The following is a 19,971-nucleotide window of genomic DNA, read 5'->3' on the forward strand; positions in this document are numbered from 1 at the left end:
AGCAGCAGGCATTTATGCAGCACCTGCTGGTGCCATGCATAGTACAGCAACGGAGAGGCCCTGCCCTGTGAGCTCCTGCCCAGAGTCCACATTCACACCGTGCTATAGATGTGGTCCGAGCTAAGAGGGTGTCAGAGAAGGCTTCTCTGAGGAGGCAGTTCTGGAAAAGAGCAGTTTTCATGAGGGAGATGGGATATGTGATCCAGCAGAAAAAAACCACACGTGTGAAAATCTAGAGGGATGAGAAGGTATGAAAGACAGTGGAGTCTCATGATTACTGGACTGGGCCTGGGGATGGGAGGGGCATAGTCCAGTTCTGTGAGATCAGAGGTTAGAATTCCTTGCTTTCTTTGTCCCAAGTTCTTTGGAAGCCATCCAGAGAAACAGGGAATGGTGAGTGTGTGAAAGAGGAGTGACTGGTATGGATTTGTGTCCCTGCTGAAATCTCACATATTGAATTGTAATCCCCAGTGTTGAAGGAGGGGCTTGGTGGAAAGTGACCAGATCCTGGGGGCAGACTTCCCCCTTTCTGTGCTGCTGGTAGTGAGTGAGTTCTCATGACCCCTGGTTATTTAAAAATATGTAGCACCTCCCCCTTCCCCCTCTCTCCTGCTCTGGTCATGTGAAGACGTGCCTGCTTCTGCCATGATTGAAAGTTTCCTGAGGCCTCCCCAGCCATGCTACCTGTACAGCCTGCAAAACTGTGAGCCAATTAAACCTTTCTTCTTTATAAATTACCCATAGTCAGGTATTTCTTTATAGCAATGAAAGAAGGGACTCATACAAGGTGTCTAGGTGGATACAGAGTCCTGGAGCACTGGCGTTTGTGGAGTGGACAAGAGCAGGGGGAGGCCACGCCCTGGGCGGTCCAGAGATGGTCTCCTGAGGTAAAGCTGACGAGCCCTTGCATGTGCAGCACAGACTCGCCGGAGAGCCTGGGTGTGGTGGGCACCAGACAGAATCAAGCTGAGGATTGGAGGGTATGGTGGACCAGGAAGGGCATGCAGAAGTTGGGAAGCACCATGCACGGGAAAGCCACGCAAAGTCGGCCTCCAAGGCATCCACAAAACGAGCAGGATGCAGGCCGTGGAAAGGCTGGTGCACTGAGTGCTAGGAACTTGAAATGTGACAAACGCAGTTTTTAAGGATCAGTAGAAAGTTTGGAAAATGTAAGACATTCAGTCAAGGCCAGGCACAGTGTAATTCCAGTGCTTATGGAGGCCAAGGCAGGAGGAGCACTTGGGCTCAGGAGTTCAAGACCAGCCTGGGCAACATAAAGACCCATCTCTACAAAAATTTTAAAAAGTCAATCAATTGACTGGGTGTGGTGTCACGTACCTGTAGTCCCAGCTACTCAGGACCATGAGGCAGGTGGATCACTTGCACCTGGGAGGTCCAGGCTGTAGTCAGCTAGGATAGCCCCACAACCTGGCTGACAGAGCAAGCCTATGTTCCAAAAAACAAAACGTCACCCAGAAACTAATCATAAAAACAACTAACTCATGCTGCACTTTCCGTGCAGGAAGCGTCTGCCATCGGCCCCTGCACAGTGCAACACAAGTGGTGGTGGTGTTACCCCTCCCAGCTGAGGAAGCAGGAGCCCTGCTCATTGGGGAGAACACAGCCAGGGCAGGGCATGGCTGGCCTGAGACACAGGATCTGGCCTCAGACGGCTTTTTCTTGTTGGCTCCAGTCTTCACTCTGCCACTGGCCCCAGCAAACCCAGGTGTGGGCATAGACCACCGAATATAGCTCGTCTGCACCATGGAACACCAGTGCAAGCATTATCTCATTGGCATTGGGAAGCCCCGGAGTGCAAGGATTGAGATAGTGGAATCCAGAAAGTGTCAGAATATAGAGCTGACCTTTCAGTTCCGCTGTGAAAAATTGTAAAACTGCGTTGAATGTGGGACTGTTTTGATGGGTGGTGTGTAGCATAATTTTGTTCTCCTATGCTTGACAGATGATTAAACTTCAGGAAGTATTTAAGGCGTTTTATCTTGGAAAGCACAGTGGTCGAAAACTTCAATGGCAAACTACTTTGGGGCATGCTGTTTTAAAAGCAGAGTTTAAAGAAGTAAGTTCTTTGTTTCATTTATTTTTTGTTTGTAAATATGTTAATAGAAGTTTTTTATTGTTACTGAATTTTGGTAGCAAAAAAAGGAAAGAGTGTTTTGCTTTAACTTACTAGCTTTTGTAAGTCAGTAAAATTAATAACAAAGGGTTCAAGTACAGAAAATCAAACAACGCGTGTTCTCACTCATAGGCGGGTGTTGAACAGTGAGAACACATGGACACAGGGAGGGGGGGAGCACTACACACCGGAGTCAGCTGGGGGGAATAGGGGAGGGACAGCAGGGGGTGAGGAGTTGGGGAGAAATAGCATGGGAAAATTGCCAGATATAGGTGAAGGGGAAGAAGGCAGCACATCACACTGCCACGTGTGTACCTATGCAGCTGTCTTGCATGTTCTTAACCTAAAATGCAATAAAAAAAAACAAAGGGTTAATATTCCAATCAGTAAAAATTATTGAGAAATTAATCCATAGAAAACCATTCACCTGTGGGGGGAGGGAAGCAGAGACTGTGAAGAAGCAACTAATAGAAGCAAAATTGAAAAAAGTTAATGTCCATGAAGATGCATTACACTTCTCTGCTAGGCAAAGGGCTTCAAAATAAAATACAGTAAGATACCACTTTTTGACTAAGAGATTTGATGAAGCCTTAAAAAAAAAGAAAAAACGGACTCTAAGCCTCTCCTGGAAGAAGCATGAACTGTAGTGAGCGTTTGGAAGGGCAGTTTGGCACTGTCCTCTACAGCAGCACTGCTGAATTGTTGCCATACTTCCAGCTCTAGACCTTGATCTTAATAAGACATTTTCGCAGATTACTCAATACGAATAGTGGTGGCTGTGCTGTTATTATCAGTGATTATTTAAGAGGGGCAAATGCATGCAATGCACCAGTCAATGAGAGGAGCTTGTCATGAAATAGGGTGGTCATATACACTAAGCAAAACTTTATGTAATTCCTATTTTGCTTAGCTATTATATTAATAAGACACTTGCCTGTACATTACCAAGTAAGTTATACATACCTACTTTATGTGTATTATTGTATAGAGTCACATATGTAAAACCATACATGCTCTTCCTTAAGGTGTGAGGAAAGTTAATTTCTGTCACCCTGGGTTTTGTCCTTACTTGCTGACTTTAGTAGAACTTGACCTCCACAGGGTTTGTGCTGGCGCCACCGACTGCAGCTTTGCAGGTGTGCAGGAAAGGCTTGTATGGGTTCGTGATAAGTCAGGGCTGGGTCTGCAGAGGGAGCTCCTGACTGCCACCCCACCTCGCATGTGCCTCTCATGGGTCTGACTGAGAGGCATGGGGCAAGTCACTGCAGCAGAAAACCCTGAATAGAAAAGGAGATCATCTTAGGATACCTAAGGCCAGCTTACATCGCCCCTATGTTACAGTCAGCCCTGTGCAAAAGGCAGCTGGGCTAACGGATTGATTATGCTCCACGAGCTTATTTGTTATTCTTTCTTGTAATGAAATTGCTGATGGTTTTGCCAGATTCCTCTTTTTGGCATTTTTTTTCTTTTTTTGTTTCGGGACAGGGACTTGCTCTGTCACAGGCTATAGTGTGGTGGCATGATCATACCTCACTACAGCCTCAACCTCCCAGCCTCCTACCTCAGCCTCCCGAGTAGCTGGGACTACAAGTGTGTTCTATCATGCCTGGCTAATTTTTAAAACTTTTTGGGGAGATGGGGTCCTACTGTGTTGTCCAAGCTGGTCTCAAGTTTCTGGGCTCAAGCAGTCCTCCCCTTGGCCTCCCAAAGTGCTGGGATTACAGGTGTGAACTACCATGCCGAGCCTGCTAGTAATTCTTAATCACGTCACAAAAAGTTTGAGGGTGAAAAGAAGCTTCTTTTAGTTTTTCAAAGACCGTACAAGCACAGCTTCAAAAGTGTGATGAGGCCTTCTCTTCCAGGGGAAGAAGGAATTCCAGGTGTCCCTCTTCCAGACACTGGTGCTCCTCATGTTCAACGAGGGAGATGGCTTCAGCTTTGAGGAGATAAAAATGGCCACGGGGATAGGTATGAAAACCCCAGAGTGCGTAGCTCCACAAGTCGTTTCTAAAGCACGTGTTTGTTTTAAGATAAGACATAGACTTCTTAGCATGATTTGTTTGCCATGTTGAGTCTCATTCACTTAATGCCAACCTTTGCCTACGTTTGCTTCCCATTCAGAGGATAGTGAATTGCGAAGAACGCTGCAGTCCCTGGCCTGTGGCAAAGCGCGTGTGCTGATTAAAAGTCCCAAAGGAAAGGAGGTAGAAGACGGAGACAAGTTCATTTTTAATGGAGAATTCAAGCACAAGTTGTTTAGAATAAAGATCAATCAAATTCAGATGAAGGAAACTGTATGTATAAATTTTCTCCTTTTACTTATAGGGTGTTTAGCAAGGAATCATTCGTTTTTGTAGTGATTTTTTTTTTGGCTGTTAAGAGGCCTGAAGCACATTTCCAGAATATCTGATTTAACGATATAATGTTTATAAGAGTACTCATGTTCATGTCACTTTCATTAACTTTACATTCTTAGTAGGAAAGAAAATCAGAAAAAAAGCCATTTAATGTTATTCCTATTCAGAAAAAAAAAGCTGTGAGCTAAGCCAGAACTTCCCATGTCGAATTGTATTACCATAGAAAGTATGGGGAATTTCTGACACCCTCTATTTTTTGGGTCTTTATATATTCTGCAGCACAGTTCAGCCATTCTCTGAGCCTCAGCCTCAGGTAGGGTCCCGGGTGGAAAAGTGCAGGGTCTGTGGTTGGGCCTTTGATGTCATGGAGCCATTGCAATGGAATCTCTGTCACTGTGACCACAATGAGGTCTTTAGGTTAGGTCAGACTCTTGAGGGTCACGTGTCCACACAGTTAGGAACCACCGTTCTGAGGTACCTTTTGATGCAGCAGACCCCACCCCGTGTGCCCACCCCACACCCCCACCAAACTCACATGTGTAATGGGCCAGCCGCCTTCCTGATGGTGCCTGTAAACACCATGTGTAATGCAGGATCCTTCCCCCATCCCATATGTGTAACATGGACCAGCCGCCCTCCTGATGGTGCCTGTAAACACCATGTGTAATGCAGGATCCTTCCCCCATCCCATATGTGTAACATGGACCAGCCGCCCTCCTGATGGTGCCTGTAAACACCATGTGTAATGCAGGATCCTTCCCCCATCCCATATGTGTAACATGGACCAGCCGCCCTCCTGATGGTGCCTGTAAACACCATGTGTAATGCAGGATCCCTTCCCCATCCCATATGTGTAACATGGACCAGCCGCCCTCCTTATGGTGCCTGTAAACACCATGTGTAATGCAGGATCCCTTCCCCATCCCATATGTGTAACATGGACCAGCCGCCCTCCTTATGGTGCCTGTAAACACCATGTGTAATGCAGGATCCCTTCCCCATCCCATATGTGTAACATGGACCAGCCGCCCTCCTTATGGTGCCTGTAAACACCATGTGTAATGCAGGATCCCTTCCCCATCCCATATGTGTAACATGGACCAGCCGCCCTCCTTATGGTGCCTGTAAACACCATGTGTAATGCAGGATCCCTTCCCCATCCCATATGTGTAACATGGACCAGCCGCCCTCCTTATGGTGCCTATAAACACCATGTGTAATGCAGGATCCCTTCCCCATCCCATATGTGTAACATGGACCAGCCGCCCTCCTTATGGTGCCTGTAAACACCATGTCTAATGCAGGATCCCTTCCCCATCCCATATGTAACATGGACCAGCCGCCCTCCTTATGGTGCCTGTAAACACCATGTGTAATGCAGGATCCCTTCCCCATCCCATATGTGTAACATGGACCAGCCGCCCTCCTTATGGTGCCTGTAAACACCATGTGTAATGCAGGATCCCTTCCCCATCCCATATGTGTAACATGGACCAGCCGCCCTCCTTATGGTGCCTGTAAACACCATGTGTAATGCAGGATCCCTTCCCCATCCCATATGTGTAACATGGACCAGCCACCCTCCTTATGGTGCCTGTAAACACCATGTCTAATGCAGGATCCCTTCCCCCCACAACCCACATGTGTAACATCGACCAGCTGGCCTCCTGGTCCGTGACCAGAGTGTGTAACAAAGGGCCTTGTGAAGGAGTGGAGTCATTTTAGACAATAAAGACAGCATTCATTGATCTGAAGCTGGATCACAAATGCCTCTGGCAGGAGATGATGATGCCTCACCCACCTAGAGGGGTTCACCTATGGTGCAGTCAGAACACACAAAAAAGACCAATCAAGGTATAAAAGATGTGGCCGGGCACGGTGGCTCACTCCTTTAATCCCGGCACTTTGGGAGGCCGAGTCAGTTGGATCACCTGAGGTCAGGAGTCTGAGAGCAGCTTGACTAACGTGGTGAAACCCTATCTCTACTAAATACAAAAAAAGTAGCCAGGCGCATGCTTGTAATCCCAGCTACTTGGAAGGCTAAGGCAGAGAATTGCTTGAACCCAGGAGGCAGAGGTTGCAGTGAGCTGAAATCCCACCAGTACACTATATAGCCTGGGCAACAGAGCGAGACTCTGTCTCAAAAAAACTGTTTGGGTGGTAAACTTGTGCGAATGTGTGCTTTTTTTTTTTTTTTTTACAGACTATTTTTAGTGTTGTTTAGATTCACAGCAAAATTGAAAGGAAGGTACATATGTTTCTAATGGGTCCCCAGTTATCAACATCTCCCACCAGTGTCTAGTTCTTATCATCAGTGCACCTACATTGACATGATTATCATCCAGAGGACACGGTTTACATACCGTTCACTCTTGGTGTTGCACATTCTGTGGGTTTGGATAAATGTATAATGTTATGTGTCCACCATTGTAGGATCATACAGGACAGTTTCATTGCCCTAAAAATTGTCTTAGGTCTGTCACTGTATCCCTGTCTCCCTCCGAGACCCTGTTACTGTTGCCATAGTTTGCCCTTTCCTGAATGCATGCAGTTGGAGTCATAGTGTGTAGCCTTTTCAGATTGGCTTCTTTGACTTAGTAGAAGCGTTAAGGTTCACCCATGTCTTTTCATGGCTGGGTCACTCATTGCTTTCTGCACTGAACCATTCTCCATGGTCTGGATGCAGCACAACTCATTCTTTCACCCACTGAAGGTCATCTTGGTTGCCTCCAAGTTTTGATGATTATGAGTAAAGCTGCTGTAAGCATTTCTGTGCAGGTTTTTATGTGGACTCGGGTTTTTAACTCCTTTGAGGGTGCAACTTTCATAGCAGAAGCGCGAAGGTCTGTCAGTTTTCTCCTGAAGAGAACCACTGTTGCCCGTTTTGTTTGTATTCACAGCCCTTTTCTGTGGTATAAGTACATGTAAACTTTTTAGTGGGATCACTAAGCCAGGTACGGTGGCTTACACCCGTAGTCTCAGCTACTTGGGAGGGTCGCTTGAGCCCAGGAGTTTGAGGCCATCCTGAGCAATGCAGTGAGATCTCCGACTCTACAAGAGCAAACGCCTGGGAATCACTGTAGATAGGGCACCTGTCAGGGCCCTCCTGTAGCCAGTTTTCGTTGCTTGTCACAGTCTTCTCCTGGCCAGGACTTGTTGTAGGAGCAGAGTGCCGGTTGTGTGGACCCAGCATGGCTGGCAGTGCCCTCGGCCACAGGCACTAGCACGCCTCCATTTCCCCTCCTGGAAGTAAGATTACGGTAAACACCCTGGCACAGACATTTCTGTGCGCTTGTTAGATTGCTTCTTTATATGATTCTTGCTCTGGAGCTGCTAGATAAATAACATGACGTTTCTCAGTTTGACTGCCCTTTTCAAAATTGAAGTCTGGCAGATTTCACCAGATACAGCTTCTGCTTTCAGGAGAGTACCTGCCCCGCCTCCCTCTGTCCTTTGCCCTCGCTGTTCTGAGCAGCGCAAAGATCACTTGTTGCTCTGAGCACCTTAGTACCACTGAGCAGTTTATACAAATGATAGACTCTTTCTAATACTCAGTTTCTCAGATTTCAAATAGACATACTGCTGCCTTAAGGTGTGAGAGTCAAATGAATCGTTATAAAGCTCTTTGCCACACACCGTAAGCACTTCGTAAACGTCGGTGCTGCTCTTTTTATGCTTAGCCATTTGTAGTTTTCTTTTTTTAATTGATTTTAAAGTCATGTATTTATTATAATCTTCCTTTTATTGATTAGTAGGTTTTTTAAATATATATTAAGGATATTAATGCTTTGTCCTGTTTTGCGTTGGGGGGAGTCTCACTCTGTCACCTAGGCTGGAGTGCAGTGGCGTGGTCTTGGCTCACCACTACCTCCATCTCCTGGGTTCAAGCAATTCTCCTATCTCAGCCTTCCAAATACCTGAGATTACAGGCACTTGCCACCACACTCAGCTAAGTTTTGTCTTTTTAGTAGAGATGGGGTTTCACCAGGTTGGCCAGGCTGGTCTTGAACCCCTGACGCCAGGTGAGCCACCCACCTCAGCCTCCCAAAGTGCTGAGATTATAGGTGTGAGCCACCATGCCCACCCTACTTTGTCATTTTTGACAGATGATTTTGTTGTTTTTAGTGGTTTTTTTTTTTTTTCACATAACAGTTTTTAAGTCCTCAAATATACTCTCCTTTTCTTTTACGGCTGTGACCTAACATGTCATATTGTATTAGGCTATTCTTGTGTTCTATAAGAACCCAAGACTGGGTAATTTATAAAGAAGAGAAGTGAGATGGGCTCCCAGTTCTGCAGGCTGCACCGGAAATATGGCACCAGCGTCACCTCAGCTTCTGGCAGGGCCTCAGGAAGTTTCCAGTCATGGCGGAAGGTGCAAGAGGAGCAGGCGGCTCACATGGCAAAAGCAGGAGCAGGAGCAGGGAGGGGCCTCACCTGTCTCATCACAAGCGGAGGGGCCCAAGCCATTCATGAGGGACGTACCACCCTGACCCAGTCACCTCCCACCAGGCCCCACCTCCAACACTGGAGACCACATTTCAGCCTAAGATTTGGAGGGTTCACATATTCAAAACTGTGTCACAAACCTAATAGAAAAGTTCGCTTAACCAGATTTTTAAAAAACATTCTATGCTGTTTTCTAGAAGTTTACATTTAAATGTTTCTTTGCATGACGTAGAAGTTATTTTACTATCTGAAACCAATCTAACCACTCACCCTTTCTAAAACCAAACTTAAGATATTATCCTTGGACAAGTTATTTGAATGATCACCTTATTATATATCAAATTCATATATTATAGGTCAGTTTCTCAATTCTCTTCCATAAGTTCTGTATCTCTTTCATAGCCATCCCTTTCCCCACCCCAAGTTTTTGGGGTGTGTGTGTGTGTGTGTGTTTGGTTTTGGGTTTTTTGTTTTTGCGATAGGGTCTGGCTGTGTCGTTCTGGTTGGAGTGCAGTGGTATGATCATAGCTCACTGCAGCCTCAACCATGTGGGCTCAAGAGATGCTCCCACCTCAGCTTCTGAAGTAGCTGGGACCGCAGGCGTGTGGCACCAAGCCTGGCTAATTTTTTGTATTTTTGTAGAGATGAGGTCTTGCCATATTACCTAGCTAGTCTTGAACTCCTAGGCTCAAGCAGTCCTCCTACGTTGACCACCCCCCCCCCCGAAGTGCGGAAGTGCTGGGATTACAGGCATGAGCCACCATGCCTGGCACCAGATTCTTTTAATAATGTAGCTATTCTTTTAGCTTTATTCTCCCAATGAACTTCACAATAATTGTATCATGTCTTTGCTCCCCTAAATAAGAACATTAACATTTTAAATACCTACTGCATTAATTTGCAGTTTTTCTTTATGTTACATGTTCTGATTCGTACATATGTGTATGTATAAAATGTATATGCAAACCTTTTCTCTTTCTCAGAGCTTTCTAGTTTTAGTCGTGCATATTTCTTGCTAGTTATAAATTTTAATTCGTTCAACAAATACTGAGCATCTGTGGTGAGCCAGGTCCTCTATGAAGCACTGAGAGTTCATTCATTAACAATAAAGAATAAGTCCTTGTTTCTGGGTGCGTTGAGTCTTTTCTGGCAGAGAGGTTGCAGAGGATCACACACATTGACTAACCTGTAAGAGTGGAGGAAAATGTTAGGGCAGAGAGGTGCAGCAGAGCCTAATCAAATACTAGGGTCAGCCAAGGCTTTCCTGAGAAATGACTGGTTTTGCTCAGGAACTGAAAGGCCTCTGGCTGCAGCAGCATTGCCAGAAGCGGAAGCTGAGTCAGACAGGTCTAACTAGGCAGCCATAGCTGGACCCTCTGGAGATGGCTCAGACCTGTGAAGCGTTTGGAAAACCATTAGTTTTAAGCAAGACAGGCGAATGAAATGTTGATCTCTTATAAAGCGGGTCTTTTTTCTTTATATTTCTGACAGTTTTTATCAGAATGTATATATTAATGCTATTTATTTATTTATTTTATTTCCAGCCACTTTACAAAACTCGTTTGCTTTGAAAGTTTTTCTGTTGATTTTCTTGGATTTTCCAGCTCATCTGTAAATAATGATCATTTTTTCTACACTTTTTCAATATACCTCTTTAGTCTGTTCTCGTATTGCGTAGTTAGAACCTTTAAAGTCACGTTTTTAAAGATTAGCAGTGCAACTAAGCTTCCTAATTTTATCTCTGGCTCAGAGAATATTAACTTTTGGGGGTCGTGGATCCTGTTGAAAATGTGATGAAAGCTTGGAGCCCGTCCTGTGCTGAAGCATACTTGCCTCACATGTATGCATAGACCTTCCGCCAACCCTGATTTCAGCTGCAGACCACAGCCCGTCAGGTTCCTATTTGACTGAGGTTAAGTTGCCTCTAGTAGTTGCTGTTTGTTTCTGATAACCACACTTCACGTTCAGATTCTGTCCTTTTTTATTCATCCTTGTAGGCTAATGTTTATTTTAAATCAAAAGTCAGTTTTCAATTTGCTCATGCCTTTTCCAGCATCTATCAAGATGGTCATATAATCTAACCTTTCAACTGTGACAGTGCCCTCACTTATATTCTCAGATTTCCTAATGTTGATCAGCGCTTACATTTCTGGAATATATCCTGATGGTCTTATGCTTTGTTTTGTTTACTGTGCTGCTAGTTTTAATCTACATCATATAAGAGTTGTTACAGCTTCTTTCAAGGAAAATATAACTTTTAAAAATATTTTCTAAGCTTCGGTTTGGGAGTTTTGCTATTCTGGGAAGGTACATTTTACTAGAACAAATAAACCTGCATAATAAAGTAGAATTCATCCAATATCTGACCTTTCTTTGCATCAGAAGAGCATTTCTCATCATATTTGGTAACATAAATCATTAATTTTGAAAATATAGGTTGGGTACAGTGGCTCACATCTGTAATCCCAGCACTTTGGGAGGCCGAGGAGGGCAGATCACCTGAGGTCAGAAGTTCATGACCAGCCTGGGCAGCATGGTGAAACTCCGTCTCTACAAAAATACAAAAAGTGGGCAGGCATGATGGTGGGTGCCTGTAGTCCTAGCTACTCAGGAGGCTGAGGCAGGAGAATTGCTTGATCCCGGGAGGCAGAGGTTGCACCATTTCACTCCAGTCTGGGCGACGGAGCAAGACTCCATCTCAAAAAAAAAAAAGAAAGAAAATATAGCTTTGCACTTAACTTTTTTTTTCTTTTTTTTTTACAGGTTGAGGAACAAGTTAGCACCACTGAGAGAGTGTTTCAGGATAGACAATATCAGATTGATGCTGCTATCGTCAGAATAATGAAGATGAGAAAGACCCTTGGTCATAATCTTCTAGTTTCTGAATTATATAATCAGCTGAAATTTCCAGTCAAGGTAAATGTAGCATTAGCATAATTAAATTTGTAGTATTATGCTAGGTAATTGACAAAGCGCGTTTAATTCTCACTGTTCAGTCATATGATTTGACCTGCATTATTTGTGATCATTTGTGTGTACACTGAATGTAGAAAGACTGGTGAATGTGAATACCCTTACTCCAGATGTCGTTCGTTGCCACTGTGGAAATAATAGTGTCCTAAAACTCTCCTTCCCAGGGATAGTGCGCTTGTTCATATTCTCAAGAAGGGGACAGGAAGATAAAACATGGAAAGCTCAACACTTTTCTTATAGTAGCAGCAGTCAAGGTTACATCACAAGATTGTAAGGAAATGGTGACAATAACTAATTTATTCAGCGAGTACAGGTTGCCCAGCATTTTCTACCACGGTAACAGTCCACTGTCGCTGTTGCTTACGAAAATGGCCCAGACCTGTCAATCTGCACTGTGTATTTAGAACAGAGATTTACTCTCCTGCCACATGTGGGATGCAGGATAAGCCAGAAAAGTACTACAAAATGTTTTTACCTGTATTTATCAACCTAGAAAATCCCAAACTCTGATGACACCTACCCCCTCAGGGACTGGATCAGCCACACGTGCTTTGGAGGGAAAGTCCCCAGATGCCACGTTGTGCAGTTTGACGCCCCCAGCAGAATAAAGTCTGGATACACTAAATAGTCAGACACGTAAGAGTGATGGAAGTGCCACTGTCCATCAGCCTGCGCTTGCCTCCTTCCCTGCAGGGGTGAGGCATCCTCAGGGTTCTGCGCAGCTTCGGAAGCACCGTCAGGGATGCTGCCCCTTCCTCCCACCAGCTGGAGCACATCTCCTGTTCCCACTCTGAACAGCCAGGCCCAGCATGAAGCAGAAGGCAGGCGAGGGCAGAATGTGGCCAACCAGGGCGCCTGCTGTGCTCTCACAGATAGTTAGGTTTTCAGCCACATCTTGTAAAATATGTGGCTTATCACTGAATAGAAGGTTATGTTTGTTTGGAAAATAGTGGGTCTCCCTTGTATAGGAGAACCTTGCACATAAGTGCTCACACAGATGTGCTTCCTCATACAGCAAAGCTGGAGTGGGCGCCCTCCTGGGCAGAGACAAGCATGGCTGTGGATTTGTCTAGTCAGTTACCTGCTTTTAGCACAGGAGCACCTGGGGTTGTAGTTTCACGTATGTAGACATAGCGTGTAATAACTATAGAAATACATAATAGAAATACAGCTGGGTGCGCTGGCTCACACCAGTGAGGTTGAGGCAGGCAGCTTGCTTGAGCCCAGCCTGGGCAACATAGTGAGACCCCCTTCACTACAAAAAATAAAATTAGCCAGGCATGGTGGTGTGCACCCGTGGCCCCAGCTACTGGGGAGGCTGAAATGGAGGATTGCTTGAGTCCAGGAGGTTGAGGCTGCAGTCAGCTGAGATGGCACCACTGCACTCCAGCCTGGGCAACAAAATGAGACTCTATCTCAAAATAAATAAATACATTAATAAAATAGGGTACTTAGGCAGAAGCATCCTGACAAAGGATAAAAATGCCCCAATAAGGCCAGGCGGCTCATGCTTAATCCCAGCACTTTGGGAGGCCGATGCAGGTAGATCACAAGGTCAGGAGTTCAAGACCAGCCTGGCCAACACAGTGAAACCCCATCTCTACTAAATATACAAAAAATAGGTGGGCATGGTGGCAGGCTCCTGTAATCCCACCTACTTGGGAGGCTGAGGCAGGAGAATCACTTGAACTCAGAGGTGGAGGTTGCAGTGAGCCATGATCGTGCCACTGCACGCTAGCCTGGGTGACAGAACCAGACTCTGTCTCAAAAAAAAAAAAATGCCCCAATAAAACATGATGAGATTTTTCCTTTCAAACAAACAAAAACGTGTCATGTGATGGGCTCTACCTTGCTTATGTCCTGTTTATGATGGTAGATGATATATGTATATTTCACAAGTTTCACATTTCCCTCAGGAAGGCACACTCTGACCATAAACTCACATGGACACATTTTTCATCTAGAGGTAACCTTAACTTTGAAATAGACAATTGTATTACTTTTATAAATGTGCATAATTATAAATGATTTATATATAAATGTCTATTTGTATATATATTTTAGTAATTACAATTATATACTTCCTGCATATACCCCTATGTTTGTAAATTTATTGCCACTATAATTAGGGAGATTGTTTTATTTTTCTTTTTTAGCCTGGAGATTTGAAAAAGAGAATTGAATCTCTGATAGACAGAGACTATATGGAGAGAGACAGAGACAATCCGAATCAGTACCACTACGTGGCCTGATGCATCTGCAGACAGTTCCCGTTCATGAAACACTAGAATGTACCCTCAGAGCAGGGAAGCACACCTGTGCCATTTCCAGGACTCTGTAATTGATCCCGCTGTGGACATTGAAAGAAAGAAGGAAAGTGACTCCTCCTGGGTCATCCTTCACAAGGCTCAAGACTTCAACTGGCAGATGTGTCTTTTTTTCCTCTGGTTTTTCCTCTAGTTCTTTTAGGCATTTAAATTGTTTCTGTTACTCTGCAAAACAACTTTGAGATTGGACAAGAAGATACTGCTAAAAAGAAGTTCCTTTAAAAGGTCTTGTTCTTGTGTCAAAAAGCTGAAAGTTTGTTCTTGTGTGATCATGAATGCACAATGAAGAAGACCCTAGATGCTGCATTTTTTAGCTCTAAAGATTCCCTAGGTACCCCTGAAGATAAGCTCGCTCAGATGATCGGCGTTTAGAGTGAAAACAAGGACCCTTTGTGGGTGAACATTAGGAAGGGCGAGGGTTCGAAGCTGGCAAGATGGATGGTGCATCCTAGCCACTGGCCCCTCTGTGTCATGTATTTCTAAAAGTTTTAAACTTCGATGGCTGGTTTTTTGCAAGTCCGGTTTCTAAGTGAGCTCCCTGAGGTGCCAAGGCCGTGGTGTCCACCCTGCTGCATCTTTTCGTTTCAGCTGAGTTGCTTGTGGATCTCTGTTTAAGGGTTTGGGGCTCGTGTGTTTGTTTCCACGCCAAGATTGAGTCTGGCGGTCCCTGTTTTGTTTTTGTTTTTTTGCATTGGGGTAACTGCTCTTTGATTTTTTTTAAATTTCAGTATTTGTATGATTGCAATCATTAAAAGTTTGGTTTGGTTTCACAGTCATGTGCAGGGACGATCCTTGTTCTCTGCTGTAAACTGTAAAAGTTTATGGAGACTTAGCCTTGATGTTGTGAAACAGAGGGTATTTTGTCAGAAGATTAAAGGGCTTTTGTGGGTACCTGGTTTTGTGTTGTGTATGTACATGAGGTTGAACAGTGAAATGGAAGTTCAGTAGTGATGGTAGAATGGTAACTGTGACAGATGCTTTTGAGATAACATTTAAAAGTACTTTATATTTTACATAATAGCATGTTTCATTTTGATTAAAAGCTACCAAAGGAATTTTGACCATGGCATAAATGTTTAAAGCAATATTTTCTGGAATATACCAAGTTTATATAATTTGATTTTGTGCTAAATTATTAAAAGATTCCCTTTTTGAAACATGCGGGTTTGAAATATGACACCTTGTGCATTTCTGTATTAAAATCCTCACTCTTTAATTGTCATTTCTATCTTTGAGGATTTTCATTTATTCTATGATATGTGGTCTGAGAAAGACCAGATTTCTATTTTTATTTCTTATATAAGTTCATTGTGCCTAGTGATTAATATTGTAATTTAATGTAGACTTACTCTGAATAAAATCAGTTTGATTGGCCTTAAAATTACATTAATAAAATTTTGTGATATGCAAACAACACATTCTTCCTAACTCTTCAGCGGCTTTGACTACTAGTGGTCCAGACAGAAGTCAGGAGCAATGAGCACCTGTCCCTTCTCAAGTGATTTTTCTTTCCCGGTCACCTGTACCACAAACCGCCGTTGGCAAATGGGTCTCTCTTCACTCTGATGATTCATTGTACTGTGCCTTTAATTCTGTTTTGTTTCATTCAGACACAGTGGCTCATGCCTGTAATCCCAGCTTTGGGAGGGCAAGGCGGGAGGGTCGTTTGCGCCTGAGTTCCAGACCATCCTGTGCACCATGGGGAGATCCTGTTTCTATTTATTTTATTTTTTATTTTATCTTTTTTTTTTTTTTTTTTTTTTTTTTGAGATGGAGTCTTGCTCTGTTGCCTAGGCTGGAGTGCAATGGCACAGTCTTGGCTCACCCCTCTGTCTCCCGGTTTCAAATAATTCTCCCACCTCGGCCTCCCGAGTAGCTGGGATTACAGGCACCCGCCATCATGCCCAGCTTAGTTTTGTATTTTTATAGAGATGGGGTTTCCCATGTTGGCCAAGCTGGCCTTGAACTCCTGACCTCAGGTGATCTGCCCACCTCAGCCTCCCAAAGTGCTGGGATTTACAGGCATGAGCCACCACGCCCAGCCTGCCTATTTGTATTTTTAAAAAGAAAGGAAATTATATTTGTTTCTATCCTCTTATTTAGCAGTATTTAATATTTTATTGTTAAAGATCAGTGTGGTAAACCAAATAGTGTGGAGGAAATAATGGAAAAAGAACCAGCCCTTAGACAAGCAAGAAGTTGTAAACTAGGAAAGAAAAGGTGAAATTGTTTGCAGATTAGATGATTGCATACCCAGGTCATCTCAGAGGAGCGAATGGAAAGCAGCTACTGAAGAAAGAATTCACCAAGTTAACTGTACGTAAAAAAAGTAAGTAGCTTTGCTATAAATACAGATTATAATGGAGGGTTATTTTTCATTTTTATTTAAAGACAGGGTCTTATTGTCACCCAAGCTGGAGTACAGTGGCATGATTATGGCTCACTGCAGCCTCTACCTGCTGGGCTCAAGCGATCCTCTCTTCTCAGACTCCAGAGTAGCTGGGCTTACAGGTGCACATCACCACACCCAGATAATTTTTATTCTATTTCTTGTAGAGCCAGCATCTTGCTATGTTGCCAAGGCTGGTTTTGTGTTCCTGGCCTCAAGTGAACCTTCCACCTCAGCCTCCCCAAATTCTGGGATTATAGGCATGAGCCACTGCACCTGGCCAAAGGTCATTTTTTCAATAGCAACCCAGAAAAAAATGATAAAATACTGGGACTGGGCACGGTGGTTCATGCCTGTAATCCCAGCACTTTAGGAGGCGGAAGCGGGCAAATCACCTGAGGTCAGGAGTTTGAGACCAGCCTGACCAACACAGAGAAACCCCATCTCTACTAAAAATACAAAATTAGCTGGGTGTGGTGGTGCATGCCTGTAATCCCAGCTACTAAGGAGGCTGAGGCAGGAGAATCACTTGAACCTAGGAGGCAGAGGTTGCGTGAGCCAAGATCGCGCCATTGCACTCCAGTCTGGGCAACAAGAATGAAAATTCGTCTCAAAAATAAAATAAAATACCTAGTAGCATATAGGGAAACACCTATGTGAAAGGCATTCTAAAATTACTAAGGAACACAGGCCCTGAATAAATGAAAGGTCTTATTTCAGTACACAGTACCTTAAGATGTAAAAAACTTCCTTTAAAACACAAGCTGATTCTAAAAAGAAAAAACAAGCAAGAATAGTCAGAAATTGTTTCAAACTCTTGTTTGTTTTTAGAACAAGGTAATTGATGCTGGCTCTTTAAAACGGTTCCTGGAACAAGAAAGTCCACAAATAAGGCAAACACACGGGCATGCAGCATGGCACAGAGGGCCGTGTGCGATCAGGAACTGGGGACTTGCAGCAGGTGCCCATGCTTGGAAGCTTGGGTCACCGCCTTGAAAAGCCAAAAGTCGGATTAGACTCCCTTTTTATATGAAGAAATTCCAAGTGGTTGAGTATTTATGTGTAAAAACTATGAAACCAGAAACATGAGATACATTTTTTAAGTTGGCAATTTGTATAAACTTAAGAGTATGAAGTGTTCTTACAATGTATGCATACAGTGCGGACTAGTCAAGGTAGCTGGATCCATCACCTCAAGTACTTAACATTTTCGTAGTGAGAACATGTGAAATTTGTTTGTAGCAACTTTGATATGTACAATACTCTTTTTTTATTATATTCACTATGCTGTGCAACAGAACTCAGAAAAAGAAAAATATATTCCTCCCTTCTAAGATTTTTGTACCCACTGCCCCTTTATTATTTGCGTTTTCCACTAAATAATCAAGTGCATTATCATCGATTTTCTTAAAAAAGGATTGACATTAAATGACATCTTTTAAAGTCAACATAGGGAAAAGCAAGATTTAAGAAACTGAAACAATCTTGGATAAAATGTATGACAAAATACTGGTTAGTTTAATGTTAACAGAACTGGAAGTTAACGAGATCACCACCAAGCCATTGGGTAAGTGTGAGTTCTTCATTACCTCTAAGAGAGTGGGACAGAGGAAACGGTGCCTAAGGACAGACCCTGCTTTCAAGAACATGGACGGCGGGGGAGATGACTCCGAGAGGCTGCTGAGCAGAGCTGCATTTCAGTGGCAGGTGACTGGGCATCATCCTGCTGCAAGGCCCTAATATCCCAGGTGAGGGTGGGACCGAGGGCACAGGCAGTGGGGGCAGGTGTGGGCTGGCTGTAGGTGTGGTGGTGCCAAGGGACATGCTGGTTTTGACGGTGACAGTGGCCCTAGGCTGGGGGGTGAGGGGTTGTACAAGGTGAAGATTTAGGTAGTGAGCTTGGAGGGCACAGCTGTTGGCAATGATGGTCTTGGTGAGGACAGATGGGGAAGTGGGGCCAGAGCGCAGGGGACAAGACCTGATGGTTGTCCAAAAGTGAGGGACACTGACAGGAGCCGGTGCTGGAGGCCATGAGCTCAGGACAGCCCCGGGGCCTAGAGGTGGGCTCGCCAGTGGGAAGGGCGCACCTCCTGGGGTGTCCAGCGGCATGGAAGGGGTATAGCCTGGAGTGGCAATGGGCAGAAGGGAGGGCCTCGCCCCACCTGCAACCCTACACGGAGGTCACAAAGTGAGCGGTGGGCCTCTGCCCCCCTCCCCCTTGGAGGAATGGGCACCCTGTGGTGGGTTTGGAAGGAGAAAACAGGCAGTGGCCAGGCCCAGGCCTAGGCCTCATGGAGCAGCCCAGGAAGTTCTCCTGGGAGGAAGGGTACAGGTGTCAGGACCACCTGGCAAAAACGTTTAGGAGATGGAGGTTTTATGAACCACAGACTGAGTCATCAAGGTTAGTAGAAAGGGCTGGAGGTGGGAGAGGTGACAACTGGGCCACTGAGAGTGAAAGGCCCAGCAGTGGTGGGGCAGATCACCTGAGGTCGGGAGTTCGAGACCAGCCTAACCAACATGGAGAAACTCCATCTGGTGATGGAGGCAGCTCGAGGGATCTGAGACACTGTGAAATGATGGTTTCTCACGTGAATTTGTGAGGTGTATTAAATGTGAAAATGCCCACACCTTTGACCCAGTACGTTTCGGGTTTTTTTTTTTTTTTTTTTGAGACGGAGTTTCGCTCTTGTTACCCAGGCTGGAGTGCAATGGCGCAATCTTGGCTCAACGCAACCTCCACCTCCTGGGTTCAGGCAATTCTCCTGCCTCAGCCTCCTTAGTAGCTGGGATTACAGGCACGCGCCACCATGCCCAGCTAATTTTTGCATTTTTAGTAGAGACGGGGTTTCACCATGTTGGCCAGGATGGTCTCGATCTCTTGACCTTATGATCCACCCGCCTCGGCCTCCCAAAGTGTTGGGATTACAGGCGTGAGCCACTGCGCCCGGCCAACCCAGTAAGTTTCATTCACTCATGTGGAGTGATTTCTAGTACTGTTGCAGCATACATAGAAAATAAATGTTCCTCAGTAAGGAAACTGGCCACGTGCTAAGTCCATGTGTGATGTTCTGACCGTGCAACTTTGAATCGAATAAGATCTAGATGTCCATCTGCAGTGGGTGTTGAGAAAAGGGTGGAGCAGTGAGCCTGCTGCCACTGTTTGGGCGGCCTGTGTGTGCATGAATCACAATGGCTGAACCCCAGAATGGAGTTCTGGAAGGCTGGGAGAATCTTTTCTACCCATAGACCCTTCTGTATTTTTTTAATTTTGCATCAAAAGAGTGTTTAAAAGTAGTTACAGATTATTAAGAAAACAAAATGGCTCCACCCACTGTGTTGTTT

General features: G+C 44.6%; 1 protein-coding gene across 8 annotated transcripts in view; it reads left to right on the forward strand.

The window, feature by feature from the left end:
• Positions 1-15,651, forward strand: part of CUL4A (cullin 4A) — a 57,944-nt gene extending 42,293 nt beyond the window's left edge. For all 8 annotated transcript variants that reach the window (XR_013521372.1, XM_035294657.3, XM_035294658.3 and 5 more), the window contains 5 exons: positions 1,964-2,077; positions 3,997-4,102; positions 4,256-4,428; positions 11,704-11,856; positions 14,070-15,651. Coding sequence is in view for 7 of the 8 variants with exons in the window: in XM_035294657.3 (XP_035150548.1) it covers positions 1,964-2,077; positions 3,997-4,102; positions 4,256-4,428; positions 11,704-11,856; positions 14,070-14,165 (642 nt within the window). In the remaining variant the exon portion in view is untranslated. The remainder of the gene's footprint in view (positions 1-1,963; positions 2,078-3,996; positions 4,103-4,255; positions 4,429-11,703; positions 11,857-14,069) is intronic.
• The last annotated feature ends 4,320 nt before the right edge of the window (positions 15,652-19,971 follow it).

Source organism: Callithrix jacchus, chromosome 1, assembly GCF_049354715.1.
Source record: "Callithrix jacchus isolate 240 chromosome 1, calJac240_pri, whole genome shotgun sequence".
NCBI classification, from domain to species: Eukaryota; Metazoa; Chordata; class Mammalia; order Primates; family Cebidae; genus Callithrix; species Callithrix jacchus.